This window comes from Pteronotus mesoamericanus, unplaced genomic scaffold, assembly GCF_021234165.1.
Source record: "Pteronotus mesoamericanus isolate MK-2021 breed Mesoamerican mustached bat unplaced genomic scaffold, CSHL_Meso_final scaffold_174, whole genome shotgun sequence".
Lineage (NCBI taxonomy): Eukaryota > Metazoa > Chordata > Mammalia > Chiroptera > Mormoopidae > Pteronotus > Pteronotus mesoamericanus.
Genome location: NW_026555309.1, coordinates 28,069,573 through 28,092,318, shown reverse-complemented (window position 1 = coordinate 28,092,318; position 22,746 = coordinate 28,069,573). Strand labels below are relative to the sequence as shown.

The window sequence follows — 22,746 nt, the reverse complement described above, 5'->3', positions numbered from 1 at the left end:
ACATAAATCAAACCATAAAATTCAGCCAAAAGAAGATTCTTAAATACAAACAGAAAAAGAGACAAGAGAAAAAATAATACGTAATTGAACTGTGTGGCTGATTTTCTTACTCAGTGAGAGACTACTCCAGAGTGAATAAATGTTAGCATGGATTTGCTACTGTGAAGTGGTGGACATGAGTTTGCTGGCTGGTATTTCCTCGGTGGAACTCAGTGTCCATGTGCTCTCATATTGTAAAAATCTTATTATTGAGTATATTGCTAATGCTTAAAGATACATAATCTTTCACATAATATTGCTTTCTAAATATAAAGCAACAGTGATTCCCAGTAATTGAAGAAACAGTGATACTTTAATCAGAGAAAGAAAAATAAGTTTATATGGATTTTTAGAGATGGTTTGCTCAATTCTTTCTTGGATTTAAGTGAATTTCTGGGGCAATTTCAACCAAATGAGGCGTTGTGTTATGTGCTGACTGTAGAACACCATTTTATAGTAGCCTGGTCTTCCAAGCATAGTTCATTTAATCATCCAATAGACTTTGACGAGGACCTAGTATTTAAAAACTGTTCTCAGAAAGCAAGAGTTGATAAGACTTGTGTGTTACAAACGTAACTAGCATTGGTAGGAACTTGTGGAGATGAGGAGATCTGGTTGCCTATTGGAAGAGTTCTTATGGAAACCGTTGCGAGCCCAGAATGTGGCAGTTTCACTGGTAGACAGGAGAGGCCAATAAGCTACCTAAGGATGCAAGCGACAAATGGTATATTGAACCCCAAAAGTCAGGGAGACAGCATCAAGAATATTGGCATTTTATAACAGGCTAATTTTGACATTTTAAATATTTAAAGTGCTTTGGCTGTATATGTAAACATAAAATAGCATTCCATAGTGCTGCAAAATCATAATTAATTGCAGTCAATAATATAAATCTTAAGAGTTATTGCCAATGTGATAGCACACTTTAGAATCATCCGTCTGGCATTTTGTCAAGTGTGTTCTGGAGAGTGTTAGTCCTGTGAGATGTTACAGTGAAATAGTCTCCATGATCAAATAAGTTTATGAGAAATTGCATGATATACCCCACACCTTATCAACAATTCAGTGAACTCCTATAGTAAGGAATCTTTTTTCTTTTATCTGTGTATCAGTATTTCCCAAACTTAGCCATAGAACCATTTCTTCCCATAATCCATGTGTTCTACCAAAATATTATTAAAATGCAGATTTAAGGTAGACATACCTTACATAACTTATGTAAGTTATAACATAAGTATAAGACATAACTTATTATGTAAGTTATAATCAGGAATAGGTGAGTTCTTACATTTGATGCATTCCAATAATAAAGGCTGTTTAGAGAAATGCAGTCAGTTTGACAAAAGGTCTGAATGTGTAAGCCAGATGGAACAAAATAAGCATGGAATTAAAGTCCTGGCTGGTTTTATCTTCTACTGATTGTTAACAGAGCCAGAAAGATAAAGGCTTTCCTTTTCTCTATTAGCCAATAAGGTGAAATTAAAACAAGGAGAGAGAATATTAGAAAAATTAGTAAAATTAGCCTGGCTTAGTCATTATTCCATTTAGATTTTTCTAAATATAAAACTGATTACAGTAAAACTAAATTTCACACCAAAGTTAATTTCCCCTTACTTATGATATTTCCATAACTGCATAAAATATTTTCATTCACTACAGTACTCAGCATAGTTGAGTATAAATTAAGCCATGCTGTAATCACTGACCAGATGAAATATAAAATTATTGCTACCTGTACAAATAACAGAACCTAACATAATATTAGTCACTGTATAGACAAGTAAGTATATGCAACCTCATATATATTCATCAGTGACTTAAGTAAAAACATTTTTGTATTTGTAAATTATATTTACAACAAAAGCTGCCCTAAATGTCCATTATGCAAAATAAAATATATAAAACAAGAGCTGTCAGCTGTACATTAATGTGGACTGGCAGAATATTCATGACTAAATCAAGCAGCTAAACTTCACTTAGAAGCTCTAGTTTCTATTCATACTTTCAAAATTTAAAAAAAATACAGTTTGTCACATACATTCAAAGTATCATAATTTGGGAGCACCTTAAAATCGGAAAGAAAGTGAACATAAAATATACTACTTATTCTGGAACAGTTCTCTCATTAGTAGTATTATCAGTTGAATCAAGCTATCAGTGCTGAAATAAGAATGCACCTGACTAATTTCCAACAATAATGAGTGATGAGAGAGACACATCTTTGGTTATTATCATCACTGTCAATTTGTTGTTTTTCTGGGAGTTCTAATTTTAGTATCTTTAAGTCTAACTATTTATTACCATTTTATAGAACACTAAAAGAGAAAAAAAGGCAAAACATTTATTAGCCACCATCTCAATACAACATGCTGTTTATGTTTTGTGGGTGTGAGTATGTGTGTTTGAATATAAGAGCACACTGCTATATTTTAAACTTTGGTCAGGAATCAATCAAAAGTTTTCCCTTTTTCAAACTATCATGACACGTCTCAAGCCACACAGCGCACCCCATTCAGTTCCCTCTAAAAGGAAATTAAGCATTAATTACAATAAATTTTCAACATAAACCTAAACTTCTGTCTCCTTCAGCCCTTTTCGCAGGTACAGAGCAGAGTGGCACTAATGCTGTCTGACTAGTCACTCCGCTTTGGTTGTTCCTCTTATCTTTCTAAGCCTCCACATCGGTGCTCCTGCTGTTCCCTATGCGGGGACTCCTTCCTCCCTGTTACACAAAACCCAACAAAAACTCATTCAGCTTTGCTTCTTCCTTTCACTACTCCCTACATTTTCCTTCTGTTTAGGGTTAAGATTCTGATGCCTTTGGATTTCTTTGCACACCACTTTGTCTCCATCCAACTATAGTCTGTCTGCCGTCTCTCTACTAAGAGTTAACACTTACTTTTTCTGTAATGGGCCAAATGGCCTTTAGGTTTTGCTCGTCACATAGCTCTGTCACATATTCTTGGTTTTTGTTTTGTTTGTAACTCTTTAAAAATGTAAAAACTTTTGGTGTGGGCTGGATGTGGTTGGCTGGCTATAACTGTAGAAAGCTGCTCTGGTCGAAACGACTGTAGTAGTAATATCCAAAACTTCCTTTTTTGTGTGCTCGAAGGGAATCCTGCACAAGTTCAAAGCTAGTTAAGACATAGACCGAAGGAAATCAACCACCAGTTTTAATATTAATGAAAGCCGAGAAGCAGGGACATTGGGCTTCCTATGCACTTACAGGTGACCTGCAACAACCACGGCCACCCCTTCAACAGACTCACCCTGAGATCCTTACCCTGTAGAGGGGGAAACCAGCACTTGTACTCTATAGGGGGTGGTGCCCAGCTGTCAGTCAAGTTCCTGTTCTGAGCCCACAAATTGGGAAGCTCATTTGACCTCCACAGGGTGAGGGGCAGGGCCAGCAGGCAGATATGCTAAGCAACATCGCTCCCCAAGGAAACCATGGGCATAGAGAAGAGGCTCCTTGCTCCCGATACTCCAGATAGACAAATCCACTCCCTCTTTTCTCATGTATTACCATTTTGCAAACTTTAACCTTTTGAACTCCTTCTTTTAATTGAAACTGTCTTCTCCTTTGGCACCCAAGAAACTAATTTCTCTGTAGTCACCCTCTATCTGATCTGAGCATCTCTAAACCTCCTTTATTTGGCCATCTTTTCCCATTCTGTTAATATATACTTTTTCTGACAGATATTATTTACTTAAAGAATATCAACTATCTCCTTTATTCTTTGGATACCTAAGTCTGTTAGGAGCTCAGGTCTCTTTCTGAGCTCCAGAACTATGAATCCTAAAGTGTTCATGCTTCTTGGCAACAATGGAACCATCCTCTGCAATTTTACCAGAAACATTGGTTTCACCCTCACCTTTTTTAGGAACATAGCACATTGGGGAATGAGGTATCAAAAAGTCTGCCTCTATACACCATGAGCACTGCCTCTGATTTAAATGGAAATTATATAAACAGATGAAAGTTGGTGAGAGAATGAGTGATAGAATGTATTTGTACAGCCATCCTTGTACCATGTATGGAAATACTTGCTTAATATGGTAACAGCATAATCAGGGTTGATCTTCATTAGATTTCAAAGTCTGTCAGTGAAACAGTTCTCACTTGCGTATGTAATCTCTCATTATTACAAAAGAGATGATTATCATTACACTTTTATCATAAATGAAAGCAGCCCCACCATTATGATGTCTGGCGACAGCACCATTGCAACATTATTATATTATTTTGTTTCTGAGAAGAGTAAACCTTGATGTTTAAAATGTTTTGTTCCCAGTTTTTAATTTATTTTTAAAATACTTGACAATGGGGTATCTCATTAAAATATGGGGGTACGTTATACAATTTAAAATCTAGTAGCCATATTTTTGTATTAAGAAAATGTTCATAATATGATTTTTAATTTTTTTCTAAAAATAATGCTTTATCATTTTTATTTTATTTTCTAGCTCCATGTGGAAGTCGTTCAACAGGTTCAGAAGGCACTGTTCTATCACCAAACTATCCAAAAAATTATAGTGTGGGACATAATTGTGTTTATTCTATAGCAGTTCCCAAGGAATTTGGTAAGTAAGATTCATCTCATCACATAGTATTTCATTACAGACGTCTTTATTTTTCACTACATGCTATTCAAAAATTTTGGTTGGTTTTTTTAATGAAAATATTTATAAAGTACTTTGCAATCCTTTTAGAGAGCTTTATAATAATAAAATTTTGAGGTCATTTTATTCAATCTAAATTTACAGTCAAATACACAGGTGAACAACAATATAAAAATGAAAACAGGATTGTTTTTAATTTTTAAAAATAAGTACACCCAGTAACCTTGCAAGTGCCTTCATATTTGAATTATATAAAATGGGAAATTACTAGAGCATAAAGCAGTTTGCTCTGCAAAATATGCATAAAGCCAAATATAGAAGTATTATAACGACAAAAGTATGTAAAAAAAATCACGTAAGTCTTATATTTATTAACACATTTCCAGAAAGAAGAAATTTTGTTTTTAAGACCTAGCTTCTGGGGCAGCAGCGAGTATTAAAAGACAGCAAAGGACATTTCAGCTCATCTTGTCAACCTGACAATCTCTTCTGCATTGGCACTGAGAAGATAAGGTGTCCTTTTCTGCCTTTACATCTTAGAAGTCACTTACCTGTTTCTAAAGGTTTTGGATCTGAGATCCAGCTAGATCTAACCCTTTAAGTTCTGTTCATAGATTGATAGGTGAAAGGAATTTATTGAGCAGTAAAGTATGGGAGAGAGGCTGAAAGTTCAGGTTTCCAGAATTTAGATTTATAGCATTGTGTTACATGGTAAAGGATTTGCTATAGCTTTAATGGATGTGTGGGTCTGGGTGACTAAGTATTATAGCAGAAGGACAAGGATTTTATCATATCAAGGTTCTTGGATCACATCTTGACTTAGGGTTTCTGCTGATATATAAAATAAGCTGATGCTTCCAGTCCATTTTTTTATCACCAGATACTACCTATATATCCTCCTTTTCTGTCTTCTGAAACAAGTCCAAGATTCCCGACTTATGCGAGAGAACATTGTCATCAGAAATGATGTACTAAACTTTTTATTTTAACCTTGAAGTAGAGCGACAATGCCAACATTAGCAAGGTGTCTGTTTCTGTAGCCTACAAAATATTTGCTCTTCCTAGCGTTGTGATTGTTTGAATCAGAGTCGACCTCTTTGTGAAGAGAACAATAGTTTAGAAAGAAAAACATCTACTTAATTGTGTTTTGTTGTTCTCCTGTTGCCTTTTGTGCGAACTGGAGTTCTTTCTTTGCTAGAGGGGTCACGTAGCCCCCAGCTGCCAAAAATGTTACATGGTTGCTGACAAAATCCCAGCAATGATAGCCCAGAAGACTCATGGCCGTCTGAGTCCTCTTGAGAAGCCATTGCTTTGTTTTATTACACAGTGTTGTTTGAATGCCATGCGGCCACAGGAATGAGAAAGTGGAAAAATAGCTCTTTCCTTCCCTGACAGGCAGATATGCTGATCACCTGGAGATATTTTACAGCATGTTCAAAAAGGGCAGGAAAAAGTAGTGATTAAAATAAAAGTATACTAACAGATTTGTAAAGAATGGAATCTTTATTTTAACAGGATAAGGTAAGGTACATTTAATTGTTTAATGTAAAAATAATGCAACCACTAATCAGGGGGTTTTGCCACTAATTTTTTTTTAAATCTAGAATTATTTGTGGATAAAATCAAGTATACTCTGAGTTATTAGTAAGGAAAGTTAATTTATTTTTATAAATGTTTCATCATTCTTAATTTCAAACTACATACAAAGTAAAAGAGAACTGGATTCTAATTTCAGCCTATCATCTCTTAGCTATCTACATTTGGACAATTATATAATCTCTTTGAGACTTAGTTTCTTTATTTGGAAAATGAAGATCATTATGTCTACAGAGCAGAGTTGCTGTGAGGAATAAATGAATTGTATATGTAAAGTATGTTTCATGTAGTTCATGCTCAACACCATTAGGTTTAACAATGCCACCTTGAGTCAGATTTCTGGGTTCAGAGCACAAACAAATTTGCTTTTTTTTTTTCATTGGACAAGTCACCTCCTCAGCCTGAGCCTTACTTTTCTCATCTATGAACTAGAGATGATAAATGTCTACCTCATAGGGTCATTTTATAATTAAATAATATACATGATTGGCATAATAACACTTAGCAAGTCCTATAAACACATCTGTACACCTGCACACATACTTTCTCCATGTTCACATTCATAGTCCTCCTCACCAAGAAAAGAGAAAATGAAATGACCTGGATTACTAGTTTGGACTAGGGGCTTACGAGCAGCATGACTAAAAATAAAACATCTGTAATTAAAGCATAAAGCAAATATTGTGTGTTTTACATCTCCAGTGGATATCCAATTACCTAATGATTCCTTAAAATTTTGGAGCAGAGTAGCAGAATTAAATAAATATGGACCGATCATTGATATTTTCCTCTCTTTACTTCTACCTACTTACTGTGAAGTGATCAAGCAATAGTCACTGGATCTCTACAAATAGAATTCCTGTTCTGCTTCTGTTTCCTCTCATTCTCACTCTGCTATAATTTCCTTCTGTTACCATATTGGGCTTTACTTTGTGACTTTTTTAGTATCATTTGATAACATAGCACCTCTTACTATTTTTTCTTTCTCTCTCATTTATCCCAAAGCATAATCATGCATTCTTTATATATTTTATATGCTGAATATATATACACTCTTAAAATTTTACTTTGTAAATCATTTAGCATAATATCTGTCACATAGACTCTCTTCAGTTGTTGAGATTTCATTTCTTGCAAGGATTAAGTTTCAAAAGATGCTATGTAAGGAGAAAAATCACATATAGCTATTACCCATGAAATACCTTAAATCTCCTGTAAAAGATCATCTACATGATTTTACACAAGAATAATTCTAACAGGACATTCTTTCCTCCAATGTCAAAACAGGAAACAGTTTCTTCAGATACTATCAATGAGCTCGTTTGGTTTCTTATAGAGGTCATGTGGAACCAAATTATTTGCATTTATTTTTCCCTGGTGTAGAATGAATTCATATAAGTTAAATGTATGTATGTGTGACTCTGTTTTACTGGTTGATTAAGGGAATACTATTTGGTCTGTCAGTCCATTTCTATCTTCTGGTTTTTCTCAGTAAGAGAATTGTCAATCATAATACTTTCATGAGTATCGATAAATTTCATTTTAACTTAATTCAGATTTCTTAGAGAATTTCAAAATATAAATCACCTTGAGGATATCCAGGATGATAATCTGTGGTGACTTAATTTTATGTTTAACCTCCTAGATAATCTTACATCCTAAAAGACCCACCTTGAATATGTCCTTGTTATGCTACAAAGCTTATACTCTTTGCCAAGATTAGCATTCATAGGTAGAATCTTGGAAGTGTATGTGAAAACCTTTTCACATTTTTCTCCTTTGATTGCCCAGTTAATCTGCTCTTTTTTTTAAAATTTAATTTTAATTTATTTTTTCAAATACATTTGTCTCTGCCTACCCCCCACCACTTTCCCTTGCCCCTTCCCTCCTTCCCTCCCTCAGCTCTTCCCCTTTGGTTTTGTCCATGAGTCCTTGCTATATGTTCCTTGACTTTCCCCTTCCCTTCCTTTTCCCCACCCCCCCGCCTTCCCTCTTGTAATCTGCTCTTTCAAAAAAAAAATATTTCATTATTAGCAGGGCTCTTGGCTGTGTAGGTTTCAAACTTAGGAATGCCTCAATACTGAAAAGTTATTGTCACCCTGGCCTACTCTGTACAGTGGGCACACAGAGTTACTAAAAACTTTTCTGTGTTACTGTGGGAGAGGTTTCTTTCTTCTTCTTCTTTTTTTTTTTAATTTTATATATTTTTCTTAGTCACAGCCATTATCTTTCTACTTCTCATTGCTGTATTTCCCTCCAGCCAGTTTATAAATATCTTTTCCTATGGCATTGATTATAATAAAGGGTTATAGTTTGGTTTTTTATCTTTATTTCAAGCATTACCATAATATAAGATTGAAACACTGGTAGTGATTAGATAACTATCTAAATTATATTCATTACATTTAATATTTTCTTTTTATCTTATAGACTTAAGCAATTACATAACAATTGTTAAATGCAATTAATTTTTGCAATATCATATCTTTCACACTTCTGCATGAAACTGTTCTCTGTAAAAAGTAGTCTTTAAAAACTTAGGTCTCCTTACCAAGAACATGCAATAATCAAAGGAAAGCTTCTTATTAAAGCCATTCATTAAAATGATGTTGGGAAAACTGGACAGCCCCATGTGGAAGAACTAAATTAGACCACTGTCTTACACCATATTAAAAAATTAACTCCAAATGGATGAAAGACTTGAATTTAAGATCTGATATCATGAAATATATAGAGGAATGCATATATGCTATGTATGCTCCTGTACATCAATGTTATGGGTGTTTTTGCAGATTTGACTCCAACAGCAAAGATAACAAAAAGAAAAATAACAAATGGAACTATGTCAAACTAAAAGCCTCTTTAAAACAAAAGAAACCATCAACAAAATGAAAAGACAACCTACTGAATAGGAAAAGATATTTGCAAATCATGTATCTGATGTGTTATAAATATCCAAAATATATAAAAACTCATACAACTCATCAAAAAAACAAAATTTTATTAAAAAATGGGTAGATGACCTGAAAAGACTTTCTTCCAAAGACATACAGGTGGACAACAAGCACAAGAAAAGATGTTTAACATCAGTAATTATTAGAGAAACACAAATTCAAAACTTCAATGAAATATCATCTTGCACCTATTAGAATGGCTATTATTAAAAAGACAAGTAATAACAAGTACAGAAAGGAATGTGGAGAAGAGAGAATCCTGGTACACTATTGATGGTGGCCAAATTAATTTAGCTACTATGGAATACAATGTACAGGTGGCCAAATTAATGTAGCCACTATGAAATATAATATAAAGGTACCTCAAAAAAATAAAAGTAAAACTAGCATATAATTGAGCTATTTCTCTTCTAGATATTTATCCAAAGAATACAAAAACACTCATTTGAAAAGCTATAAACACTCCCATGTTTCTAGCTGCATTATTTACAATAACTAATATATGGAAACAACCTGTGTACCAATAAATGGATGAATAATGAAGATGTAATACTACACAGTGATTAAAAAAGAAAGGATAAAATTTTGCCATTTGTGGCATGGAACAAACCTTGCGGGTATTATGCTAAATGAAATAAGTCAGATGGAGGAAAACAAATGGCATATGATTTTCCTGATATACAGAACATAAAAACAAACAAACAGAAAGCAAATCATAGGTGCACATAACGGGTTGGTGGATACCACAGGCAAAGGAGATGGTGGGAAGATGAAATGGGTAAAGAGGGTCAATTGTATAATGACAAATGGAAACTAGACCTTAGACCTTTTGTGGTGAACCTGTAGTAGTGTATACAGTTATTAAATTATCATATTATACACCTGAAACTTATATAATGTTATAAAGCAATATAACCTCAATTTTAAAATTAATTAATTAAAGGAAAAAACGTAGGTCTCCTTAGAAATTAGAAGGAAAAAACAAAGTATAAATTGAAAGTGAGTTACACACAGTGTACATAAATGTACATATATATGTTTTTCCTTTGGACAATCTGAGGTTTTAGATATGTAAATATATGCTAATATAGTTTTGACCTGCATGTGTAAAGTTAACTAACTCTTTAGATCTTTTGTGTTAAAGCTGATAGCTGTTCTTTTATGTTACGTGTGGTCCTTTAAAACTTACATGTATTAGACCAGTTGCCTTTTGATCTTAAATCTAGGTGTTTGTAAATGGTCTATTTTATTCAGCATTATTTACATAACTTATGTTATTGTGGCCTGTTTTTATACCTAATTCAGTAATTTATTGCTAACTAAATTTCTTGCGGTGCTTTCTGTATGCTCATCAGGTCAGTAGATCATTTCACTGGCCTTCTGTTCTTCCTGATGTGACATTTTCAGTATTGAAAGAACCCTTATGGTCAATAAAGACATTTTATACTTAAAGTTTATGACACTTCATTTTTTTAACAGTGGAGTTGCATCAAAATCAATTATCAATATCTTCTAAATATTGAATTTACTTAAATAAAAATGACAATTAATAGTCACAAAGGTGTGCTTATTCAAATTTTGTGTTTATTATTTATCATTATTTGTTAGGTATTGACCAATTAAAAAGAAAAGGGAACTTTAACTTTTTTTAAATTAATGGCTATTTTATTGAAAATATGCAGGAATGAGTACAGTAGTTCTCCTTACCTGTGGTTTTACTTTCCATGGTTAACAGCAGTCCGATAAAATTAAATAAGAATTTTCAGAAATAAACAGTTAATAAAGTTCATAAGATCAAAAAAAATCCATAAGCTTTAAATTGGGTGCCCTGAAAGCATGATGAAATCTCGCGCAGCCCACTCAGTCTCATGCTGGATGTGAATCCTCCCTTCCTCCAGCAGCTCCACACTAAGAGGCTGGTCAGTCACTCAGTAGCCGTCTTGATTACCGGACCCACAGACACAGTACGGCAGTGCTTGTAGTCAAGTAACCCTCATTTTATGGAACAGCGACCCCAAAGTGTGAGAATAGTGATGGTGGCAACTCAGACATGACAAGGAGAAGCCATAAAACACTTCCTTTAATTGAAAAGGTGAAAGTTCTCCACTTAATATGAGGAAAGAAAAAAAAAATTACAGAGGTTGCTAAGGTCTACAGTAAGAGTGAATCTTCTATCAGTGAAATTGTGAAGAAGGAAAAACAAATTTGTGTTAGTTTTGCTGCCATACTTTTAACTGCACAAACTGCAGCCACAGTGAACAATCAGTGCTTAGTTAAGATGGAAAAGGTATTGAATTAGTGGTAGAAGATGTGAACAGAAAACATGTTCTAATTGATGGCAACTTATTGCACCAGAAAGCATTTATGAAAACTTCAGATCTGGGATTCCCAGAAATGAGAGACACCAAGCCACTTACTGCAAGTAAAGGATGGTTATACAGATATAGGAATAGGTTTGGCATTTTAGTATTGCACATCACCACCACAAGGAGAAGGGTGAGTAAGATATTTTGAGAGGAAGGTAGATACCATATTCATATAACTTTTATCACATATATTATTACAGTTTTTCTTTTTTATTACAGTTATTTTATTATTCTCTTACTGAGCCTAATTTATAAGTTAAACTTTATCATAGTAAGTATGTATAGGAGAAAAACGGTTTATATAGGGGTTTGGTACTATTTGTGGTTTGAGGCATCAACTGAGGATCTTGGAGTGTATCTTCCAATGGTAAGGGGCACTACCGTATGTTAATTTTGTGCCTATAAGAAAGAAAACCGTTTGTATTTCGTTGGCCTAACATATTAGAGTAAAGAAAATGTGGTTATCATGTGTATAAATAATTATAGTATTTGATTCTTTCAGTACTATTTATATAATTATATCTGAAGGTATATTTGGTTACCAGGTAGAACTAGAACCTACGCCAGCTTGCAATTTGATTTGGATGTCAAGACTCATAAGACCATATGTGCAGTAAAAGGGTGTGAAAAGCTTTATTACACATACAATGAGACTTTCTGAGAACAGAGCAGCTTTCAAGATGATCCAAAATTGTTTAAGGGACTAAGACAAGCTGAGTGGCTTGGGGTTTTATTGTGGTTTTAGGGTGATGTTGGAGTGGAAGTTCCCTAGCACAGGTCAAGGCTGTGTGAGGTTTGGACTTTCCACTGGTTCTCATGGAGCTGGCGTCCAGGCCCTTAACAGCTTGCCCAGACATGGAGCAAAAGGTGGGGAGGCAGAATAAGGGAGGTTAGACTGGAATGCTCTCAGCAGTCAAACATCAAAAATTGATTAGACTTTATCACAATTCACTCTTGGTGTTTGACTGATGAGTGAACCATGCCATGCTTAATTTAATAGGATTTGACCTTGTTTAATTAAACCATGATGGTATTTTATCAGGCCTGTATCCAGAGATTGGTTAGGGAGGTGAAAGTTCTACTAAATGCCTAGGTCAAGAGCTCAGCGTTATGTACTGTGAGGAGTGGAACAAGTGCCTTGGTCACTGTCGATTACAACTAGAATGCTGAAGAAGATACGGAGAATCTTGGTGAGGCCTTGTATTATGGCTTTAACATGTATGGAGATATATGTGGCACTAATTTATATTTTAAGTATCTCTGAGACAATATTCCCAGAAACCTTTAACCGCTAAGGGGCGACCTTGGATTAAGAATTGTTGTCGCTTCATTGGCCAAAGCACGTAGCCAGACAATTGGCAGCGGCCCAAAGGTCTATGAAAACATTCAGCTGGAGATGATTGCTGACCTGATGGCTGACCAGGGCATCCAATGTAAAGGTGACCATTCAAAGTTTGGGCAATCATTCGCAATTGTGTCTTTTATCAGGGATGTGTCGGTTAAGGTATTAAAAGCAGCAGCTCCTCAGGGAGTTCAGTTACGTGCGATGATAGTGGCCATGCTGTCCATAAGGTCTATAGACTCCCTTTGCTATTCACTTAGCTGATTCCCAAGGGGGTCCTCAAATAGCTAGCAGGTCCAGAAGAGGAATGACCGTCTGTGGCATCTACCAAGGAACTGAGGACAGTGAAGGGCCTACCCTCATTCAAGAGAGATATGCCAGAGGGCCTATGTTGGGCTCTAGTATGGTGTTATCACTTTTATGTTAAGAAGGAGGCCTTCGTGGCCACACCATACTTTCAGGGTGCTACTTCCATGACCCAAGGCATGATGGGCAGTTGGATACAGAGGGCCATGGACTCAAGGTGCACGAGAGCCCCTGTTTCCAGGAGATACAGTATGCAGAATTGCTGCTGTAATGGCTTATGCCATGGGGCTTAGGAAGGGAGCTTCTTGCATCCAAAGTCCATGGACAACATACGGCTGTCCTGGGTGGTCCAGAGACTCCAGGAGACATGAGAAGAGGTTGTTGAAGCCTCTGCAACAAAGGACTCTCCAGGGGGAAGTGCCTATTTTATTATTATCTGGAACAATTCTAGAGACTTTTTATAAGAGGCTCCATTTGAGGTGACCAGTTTAATAGGAACAGCAAAAATGGACTTCAGTAAAATTATAAGTAAGGAATACATTTTACTCAAAATCAAAAAATCCCTAAAATATTTTGAGCTGAGTTTAACATTGTGGTTCCATGAAGGTCAATAGTACTTTCTTAATGGTGTCAGAGGTAGAGTGACTCCCTACTGACCAAAAGATTCCTGGAGATTTAACTATGACCTCCTATTATGTGTGAAGAAATGGAACCTCCCGCCTTTGTGAGCTCTTTCATATTTGCACGTCTTGAATGATCATGGCGAAGGAATCCCCTCGAAGGAAGATGTCATCAGTGTGATATCATTACCTGTGCTGCCTGAGAAAGTTGGATGCCAACCATGATCCAGCCTATTAACACAGGGTGCCATGGCTGGGCTGTGGAAAACCTCATGGGGGCCAGTTCCCATCTATGCTTTTGAAGCTGGAGGCAGAAAGTCTTGTATCTCATCAAAGGTGAAGGGAAACTATGGCTGAGAGGCTGTTGAAATCAGCATAAAATAGAATATATGAGTCAAATCAATAATAGCAAAATGTTTACCAGCTGGTGATTGGATGGAGTCAGTGATGTCAAAAATGGTGATCATGGAGCCTATAGTGGGTGGAACCAAGAGTTAAAGTCTCAGTAATCCACCTGGAGATATCACTCATTCTTTCCAGGTTTAAGAACAGGTAAATGGGCTGTTAAATTAAGAAATAGTGGAATGAATATCACTTCTCTAAGTACTTCTCTTATTTAATCTTGTAAGACTCTCTTTTAATACATATTGAACATATTCACTATTTTAGGTGCAGGGCAAGGCCTATGGAATGTCAATTTGTCAAGTACAGAAAGACATGATTTAACTTACTACATTTTTCAGTCAAACTTTCCATAACTACTATGGGATATTTAGTCAGGGCAATGGTTCTGATTATTAAGATGAAACATTCTTTTATTTTCTATTTCATACCTCAGTTAAATTTGGTGAGATCCCCAGAAATAACTATAATTCCATTCTCTGTATCAATTCAAACCATGTAGATTTGCCAGTTGGTGCAACTCAGTTGGTATTAAAATGAATTCAAAACCTATGTTGTAGAGATTCAAGAGCCATTCAAGGTATTTTATATTTTTACTGTGTAAATTCTCAGAGTAAATTTTGGCTTTCTAATTAGCTAAATTTGTGGAACTCTTTTTCAATTTTGTCTCTTCTCACCTTTTATCTAGTTTGTTTATCAGTTAATGGGCATACTTTGGAAGAAGGTTGATATCTTTACCTTACTCCTATTTCTAAATTTTCTCTGCAAAAAAGTGTCAAATCTGTAACATCAGAGTTAGGTGTTTTCCCCATAACAACTTTGCTTTATAAGGTTTAAGGATATAGAGTTTAAACAGAGTGTGAATCACCTCCTTATTTGTGTGGTATGGGGGCCATAAGTTTTTCCTCTAATAAGCCCAAGGATCAAGATCTATATTGCAAAGGGGCCTGAGCAGCAGTGAAAGCATTTTTATAGGATCTGGGTGGGGCATCTGCTCTTAGGAGTGTAGACGTCAGCATGCCATGTATTAACTGCTCTTCCACACCATTGTCACCAAATGGGCCCATATATTGCACAGGGTGTCATTTTTTTTTTTTCCTGAGAACTCCATAGAAGGAAAGCCAGTGCCTGGTTGAGACTTACAAACAACAGTCACAAAGTAAGAGTTGTATCTCTGAACCTAGTCTGAGTCACAGCTTATGCTGGAATCAAGACATGCAGTTCAACTTGAGACACACCAATAGACTCAGACTAAGACACACATCCCAGAGTCACTTTAAGGAGGGCCCTAACTCTTGTTTCTAAATGATAATTGTCATACCTTCTGACATAGGTTGATTAAATTTGCAATAAATATTTGGTAGAGTTCAGCAAATGCAGCCCAAAGCAGCACAGCTCAACATGCAAGATTGTTAGCAGGTAGCAGAGCGATGTACTTAGATAAAGTAAGAGAAAGGAGACCTTCAGTCATGGTGGTTGTCATCTAAACACCCTCTTCACTGCATCACCTGTCGTGGTTACCCCACATTTGGCTCAGATTTAGAGACTGATGGTACCACACAAACATGAAGGGAGTATGAACATCTTTACTCCTCACATAAACGAGGCTTCCTGGGGAAAGCAGAGCAGGCTCTCAGGTCCAAAATGGCATGCAAGAGCAGGGAAAGACAATTGACTGTAGAGTTTTACTGTGGTTATGGAGTGGCTGTGGGTGAGGGTTTTGTGTTCAGCTCAGTGCGTGTATGGTGTGAACTTCCCACTGTTGCTAAAGGAGGCAGAGCTCAGGCTTCCGAATCAGGTGGCCCAGCTGTGGGACAGAAGAGGGAGGAGAACGATGGGACTTGAAACCCAGCAACAGTCAAACATCAAAAGATGGTCTAGAGTCTCAATACAAAATGTGGTTTAGACTCTTTAATACAAGCTATACTTTATAAAGCTGCAATTTATAATATATAAATTGTATAATATAACATAGATAAATATATCTCCATCTTTCTCTTGCTATAATATTCTCTTTCCAATTTAAAGAAAACTATTTCCTTTCAGTTTCCATGTAAGTAACTACAATAGGCTCTATTGCAAGGGTGTCCAACCTGCAGCCCACAGGCCACATGCAGCCCAGGGTGGCTATGAATGTGGCCCAACACAAAATCGTAGATTTACTTAAAACCTTTCTTTTTGGTTGTTTTTGCTCATCAGTTTCCATTAGTGTTTGTGTATTTAATGTGTGGCCCAAGCCAACTCTTCTTCTTCCAGTGTGGCCCAGAGACACCAAAAGGTTAGACACCCCTGACGAGAACATGATTAGTTGAATTTTCAAAGTAATTGTCAAATAACCTACTAGGTCATTACTGCAAAAGTATATTTGCATTCATTGTATAACGAACGTCAAGGTTGATGTTTCACATTTCTCTCATTTTTTATATCACCTATAAAAATAAATTATGCTATAATTCTAAAGAAATTATTGTAAAACATAGTGAAAGTACATTAGGCTAGACATTTTACAGTTTGTTTAAATAGTGGTTATTTTGTCATAGCAATATTTTTCCAATTCATGTTTGCTTTAATTTTTTGCTTTATTTTACCAAGATGATAAGTTCAGTGATTGCCTCATCAGGCTGTTTAATACCAATTGGCTGGCATCGGATTGCTGAAGATTGTTTTGGAATGAGATTCAAAGTAATAAAGTCAATGAAGGTAGCAATAATAAACTGATTGAAGAGAAGATTGGACAGTTATTGTGGAAGAATGGAAAATAAGCTGAGCTAGGAATCCAAAGCACTGAATTATAGGCCTCTATCTCTCTCTAATTGACAGTGTGACCTTGAGCAAGTTACTTAAGTTTTCTGAGCCTCATTTTCTTTATTTATAAGACTAAAGCCAATAAAACTTTGATTCAGTGGTCTCCAATGATCTCCCCATTTCAAAAAGTATGTGAAATTTACTTTTAAATTTGAAGAGTATGCTACTGGCAGCTAGACAAGTATAGTAAAGGAGAATACTACCAACTTTTTTGAAATTCAGGAGTCCCCTTACAGAATTATATGGATTTGTAATTTCAGTTAATTCTAAAGGTGACTATAAGTTTAACAAATTCTGCATCTTCTATGTTCCTGCAAAAGAAAGTTATGTAGCAATGCTATGCTATATTATTTTTATTTTCTGTCTCATTTTCTTCTTTTCTGTTTGTTTTGTTTTGTTTTTATGCATCAGAACATCCTTGATGGTTATATTTACCTTCGTTACCTCTGCCCCTCATCAATGTTCCATTAATACTTTGAGTACATTTTTTAAAATTTTTTATTTACTACCAATGTTAGAAGATTAATTTTCTACTGTATTCCTCTACTGGCATTTGGCTTACAAAATAATTCCTTAAATGAACTAAAATATTCATATTCAGCAATTTCACCATAAAATTGGTGATCTTCCCTTAAGAACTTGATATGGGAGATATTTGAAATAATGAAAAGGAAAAAAATGCATGTGTATGCATAACATTTTCTGAAAAAGATTTTATGGAGAAGTCATTAAATACAGATTTTTTTAGTGTTCCATTATACTGTCATGCAGAATCACATTTGTAATATTTCATACTATGACAGATTAAAGCTAGAAGATAAATGATTCACAAAAGCACACAGCATGCCACAGGCAGAGTCTTCTGTAAACACAGAATGCTTATCATTTTTGACACTCTCCCACTGATATTTAAGGGTGGCATAATGATCTCTGATTGTTCAACACTGCAATCCAGTGCTGATTACAATTAAATACAGATGTTTATTTTTTTTCTGTTTTGTGACTCACATGATTTAATTTGTCTGCTTTAGACCTAACAAAACAGAATTTTGAAATAATTCATTTGTTTGAAAACTCAGTGAATGGTATTTCAAATTAGTTAAAGGATTAAGTGTTTATTGTCTAGTTGCTATATAAACACATGGTACATCAGACACTATAGAAGTGTTGTTCCAGTCCCCAAAAAAGAGGGATTTAACCACATTCTCTTACAGTTTATAAAACTCTTCATATTTTAACTTAGCTGCTTTTGCTGAGACTGGAAAATCTAAAACAAATATGTAACTAGGATATTTTCCAAATTTGCTAAAGCTATCTTTCCTGCTAAAATTCCAAATTAATATCAGAGTTTCATCTGCCCTATTGCTTCTGTTAGCAACATTTTATATACATTTTTAAAATATGGCATAATATTTATGTTATCATAACAAAAGTCAATGCTTTTAATTTCAATTAAAATTAAAATTAAAAGCACTGACTTAATGGCAGATGACATAAATGAAACCAGGGCGTGGGCCTAGTCAGAAAGAAATGGTGGCATCTGTGAACTAAAGATCCAGGCCTTCTCGAAGACAGTTGAATTCCAGAACATTTTAAACATAATATGATCTAAACAAAACTCATCAATAGATTGAATTTGACATCAATTTCAAATGTTCGTGGTGTTTCATTAGAGGTATGAAAACTTAAATTACTTCATTTTTCTTTTTCTTATCCCTTTGCTCTCTTTTACGATCTCTAAATTTACAGAAATGTAATTCTATTAATTCTAACCTTGTGGCTAGAAATCTATATTATATTGCTTGTAAGTGGCAGTTTTTCACTAACGGTATCATTTATTCAAACAATATGTGTATACGCAACATTGAGCTAGAATCTGAGTACACAGGTTATGTAAACAATGGTTCCTACTCTTCAAGAGAGCATAGAAAAATGAATGAGATAATTGAAGAGTTTATTTAAAAAGAATGAGGAAAATGCTATAGAGATGTTTATGACGCTAAGGCAGACTGGTGGCAGGATTGAGAAATTGGGGTCATAATGTCAGAAATATTTACCTGGAGAGATGATGTGTGACCCAAGTCTCAGAGAATGGGCCATTGTTAGCCACTTGAACAATATTGTAGCCAGAGAGAGCAGCACAGGCAAAGGCATAGGCGCATGGTATGCAGTGTCTGGAAGGACCCACAGTACACATTTTTCTCTCTGGTAGAAGAACAAAGCACTATTCAGCAATGAATATACTTGAAACTGGAGAAGCAGATTGTGGAAGGCTTTGTATGCCACATTTAGATCCATTCAAAAATACTTACTGAGTTCCCTCTGTGTTTCAGAGAGACATTTTCTAGGCTGAGGATATCCGATGCCCAATGAAACAGAAGAGTTCAATCGATCTCAGTAGCATAAACCCTATTTTCAATAGTCAGGCTTCTAGGAATAATATTTCCCTGGTATACAATAGCACAGCCACTTGTTAGACTTTTGAAATATTTCCATGCTGTTGGTAGTCCTGAGTGATTCCTCATTTTCCTGGCCACCTAGCCCTTCCCCTCAGAAACTAAGGATGTAATATGTGAATACCTACCTAGCCTGGCATCAATTCTGACTTGTCAGGGCCCATGTCATATTGATTATATATTTTGAGAGTCACTTGTAAATACAATTGAATACATTCAAACATGCACACAAAAAAATTATGTCCCTAAATTCTGCTTTAGGGAGTGAAGAGTAAGGGGAAAAAAATAATAAGGTTCTATAAGAGAAACTGTAACAAAAAGGTCAAGATGAGTTTAGGGAAATTAGTGAAGATTGCAATACCCCGTAAACGGAAGGATAGGAGGAGGTTGAAAGGTGTCATGTATGCTGTAGAAACGAATGAAACCATTTAAGCCTGAGAATAACACAGCCAGATGGGGATTTTAGGTATATCGTCGGTGGCAGGGAGACAGTGATGGTTGAGAGTCACAGGTAAGAGCCGGTGAGGGCATTAACCTAGGCATTAGGAGAAGGGAGGAAAACTCATTGTGTGCAGGGACTATTAGAGACAAACAAAGCATATACAGTCAGCATTCTAGAGTGATTCAGGGCCTCAAAAGAGAAAATGATGGGAGCAGGTGTATGAATGCAAAGGACCACGGGATATCACAGAGGCAGTAAGACCTGAGCCAAAGCCATTCCTCGAGTCTGCACTTGAGCCAGATCTAGAATCATCATAAGATTTTCAGATTCAGCAATTTGATGCTGTCAAACTTTAGGGGATTGGTTTACACTGATTACCACTAACCAAACCCAGAAGATACTGATGTATAAATTACACTGCCAATTAGCTAATTTATGGTGAGAGAATACCCAGCAAGTTTATTCATCCTGGCTATTTGCCTAAAATCTTCCATATTGGTGAATAAATCTACTCTGTGACAAAGAAAAATATATATACATATATGTATATGTATACAAACACACACACATATTTGTTTATCAAAATATAGATAAGAAGTTTATTGACTGTTAAGGACACCAGAAAGGGAGATTGATTTACTTATGGGAAATTTATCTCAACAAGTATAGCTGAAAGAAGCATTTTCACCTACACTAGAGGAAGGAACTTCTTTCATTAGAATTCACTACACCAGCCTTTCCCAAAGGATCAGGAGGGAACATTAATGCCTGGATTAGAGGGGCAGGAGCAGAAACCCTAAAAAAAGTTAGTAAACACTGGGTTAAAAGAGTTTGGAAGGTTTTTTGGTTTATTCCCTCTTAGCCTTCTGAGAACATTTAATATGCCGATGTACATATTTATTTGTGTATGTATGTGTGTGTGTATGTGTTTGTGTATGTGTATACTTATAAATATTTGACTGGGGCTCTTTTTTAGAAGTTTCAACCCAATAACAATATTGCACTAATGTGTAAGTTCTTTGTGATCAGAAATTTTATTATTAAATTCTAAGAGCTTGATAATCCTTCACACAGTTTATAAAAGCCCAATTTATAATTTAAGAATGTGACTGATTAGATTAATAGATGAATCAAGTAACCTTTTATCGTGAGTTGCCATGGCACATTCTTATTTTTTTTCTAGACTCTTACCTATCATATTTAGTAACCACAAGATTAGTATACTCATATATCTATCAACCATATGCTTGCTTCATTGATAACTCCTTTTTAATATTCATAAAATTAGGCTGCAAGTAATTTCTTAAGGAAATTCTTATAATTGATCAATTTTTTTTAGCAGACAATTCACATGATGTTTTGTTGCTGATTCTTGCTTATTTTATTGCTCTACCTTGGCTACCAATTAAAAATTTAAAGATGTTTTAAGTAAGCATAGTACACAAAAACATCTAATTTTTTAAATTATAGGAATAACATTTGTCAAGCTGAAGGTGAATCTTTATAGTGACAAAACTCTTCTTTTTATTGTCAGTATCAATATCTGTCTTCAGATTGTTTAGAAACAGTGACCCTGCATATTTTTCATTGAGGAGTTCTATTCTAAATGAAATTCTAAAATGGTTTAATGCTAATTAGAATTCTGCAGCATGTTCTGTGACCCATTTTTCTTGCTGAAATATTTTAATTAATTCTATGGAGAAATATTCTGTGATGCTCTTAAAAATATGAAATGATGTAATTCTCATGTCACAAATTAAAGTGCTCAAGAGAGGTAAACTCCATTCTTATCCTGTTTGATCTACATGATTCAAGTTTAGAAAATGCCAGGCCAGAGCAAATATGGGGAATTTGGCAGCGGGGCAGGGGTAAGGAGGGACCCTGGGAGATAATGTAGCATTTAGCCCTGAAGTAGCCACTGAGGCATCTTCATTTCTTTCTGATGTGCCAGTACAGCATTTGCTGCTCCATCCTCCTTACTGTGGCTGCAAGGTGCCTCCTCCACCTGATTTCTCCCAGATGCAGCTGAATGTCTGCATGTGTAGGACTAAGCCAAGGGCTGATGTTTACCTGAATTTCCCCCAAGAACTGAGGCTCTAGTAGCTACTTATGCTACTCAAAGTTGCCTCCCAGAGTTTTGCTGAGGGGGACTGTGTGTACACACACATCTAAGAGGCTGTCTCCAGCGACCAGTTTGCTTGTCTGCAGACTCTCCTCTCTCCCTTCCAGTGTGGGGAAGCTTCTACCAAGGATGGTGGTAGTGGGCTGTGGCAGAGGAATTACTCCATCTGACGAGCCAGACCTATTTCCAAATGTGCTTTATCTTTTTTTTTATTTTGGTGCCCAGACTTTATCATTGAAACTCAAAAAATGTGAATTTCACCATTTTTTATCTTCTGTCGTGTCAATCTTCCCCCAAGATACAGTAGAAGGTGTAGAATTAGAATCCTATATAAAGAGGGAGGTGCAAGGTTCTGTGGATGGAGAGAGGAAACTGTAATAAATATCAAATATTACAATATATTTCCTAGCATTAATATAAAGCAATTTTATAATAGAAATTCATGTATGATGCTTAGTTTTTGTTTATGATTTTCAGAAACATATCAATTGTCTTTATAATTGTCTAATAGATTAACATTTGTATGTATTTAATACATTTGTTTTGGATTTTTTCAAGTCATGTTTTAAGCTTACTTTCATATATAAGGAGGGGTTGCGTCTAGTCATATCCATTTAAATTGGGGGTCTCCAACTCCCCAGGCCACAGACCAGTACCAGCCTGCGAGGAACCG

General features: G+C 35.5%; 1 protein-coding gene across 3 annotated transcripts in view; it reads left to right on the top strand.

Annotated features, from left to right (window-relative positions):
* The window catches only part of CSMD3 (CUB and Sushi multiple domains 3), a 929,671-nt gene that overhangs the window by 713,424 nt on the left and 193,501 nt on the right, over positions 1 to 22,746 (top strand). For all 3 annotated transcript variants that reach the window (XM_054590414.1, XM_054590413.1, XM_054590412.1), the window contains one exon: positions 4,507 to 4,623. In XM_054590414.1, coding sequence (XP_054446389.1) covers positions 4,507 to 4,623 — 117 coding nt within the window. The remainder of the gene's footprint in view (positions 1 to 4,506; positions 4,624 to 22,746) is intronic.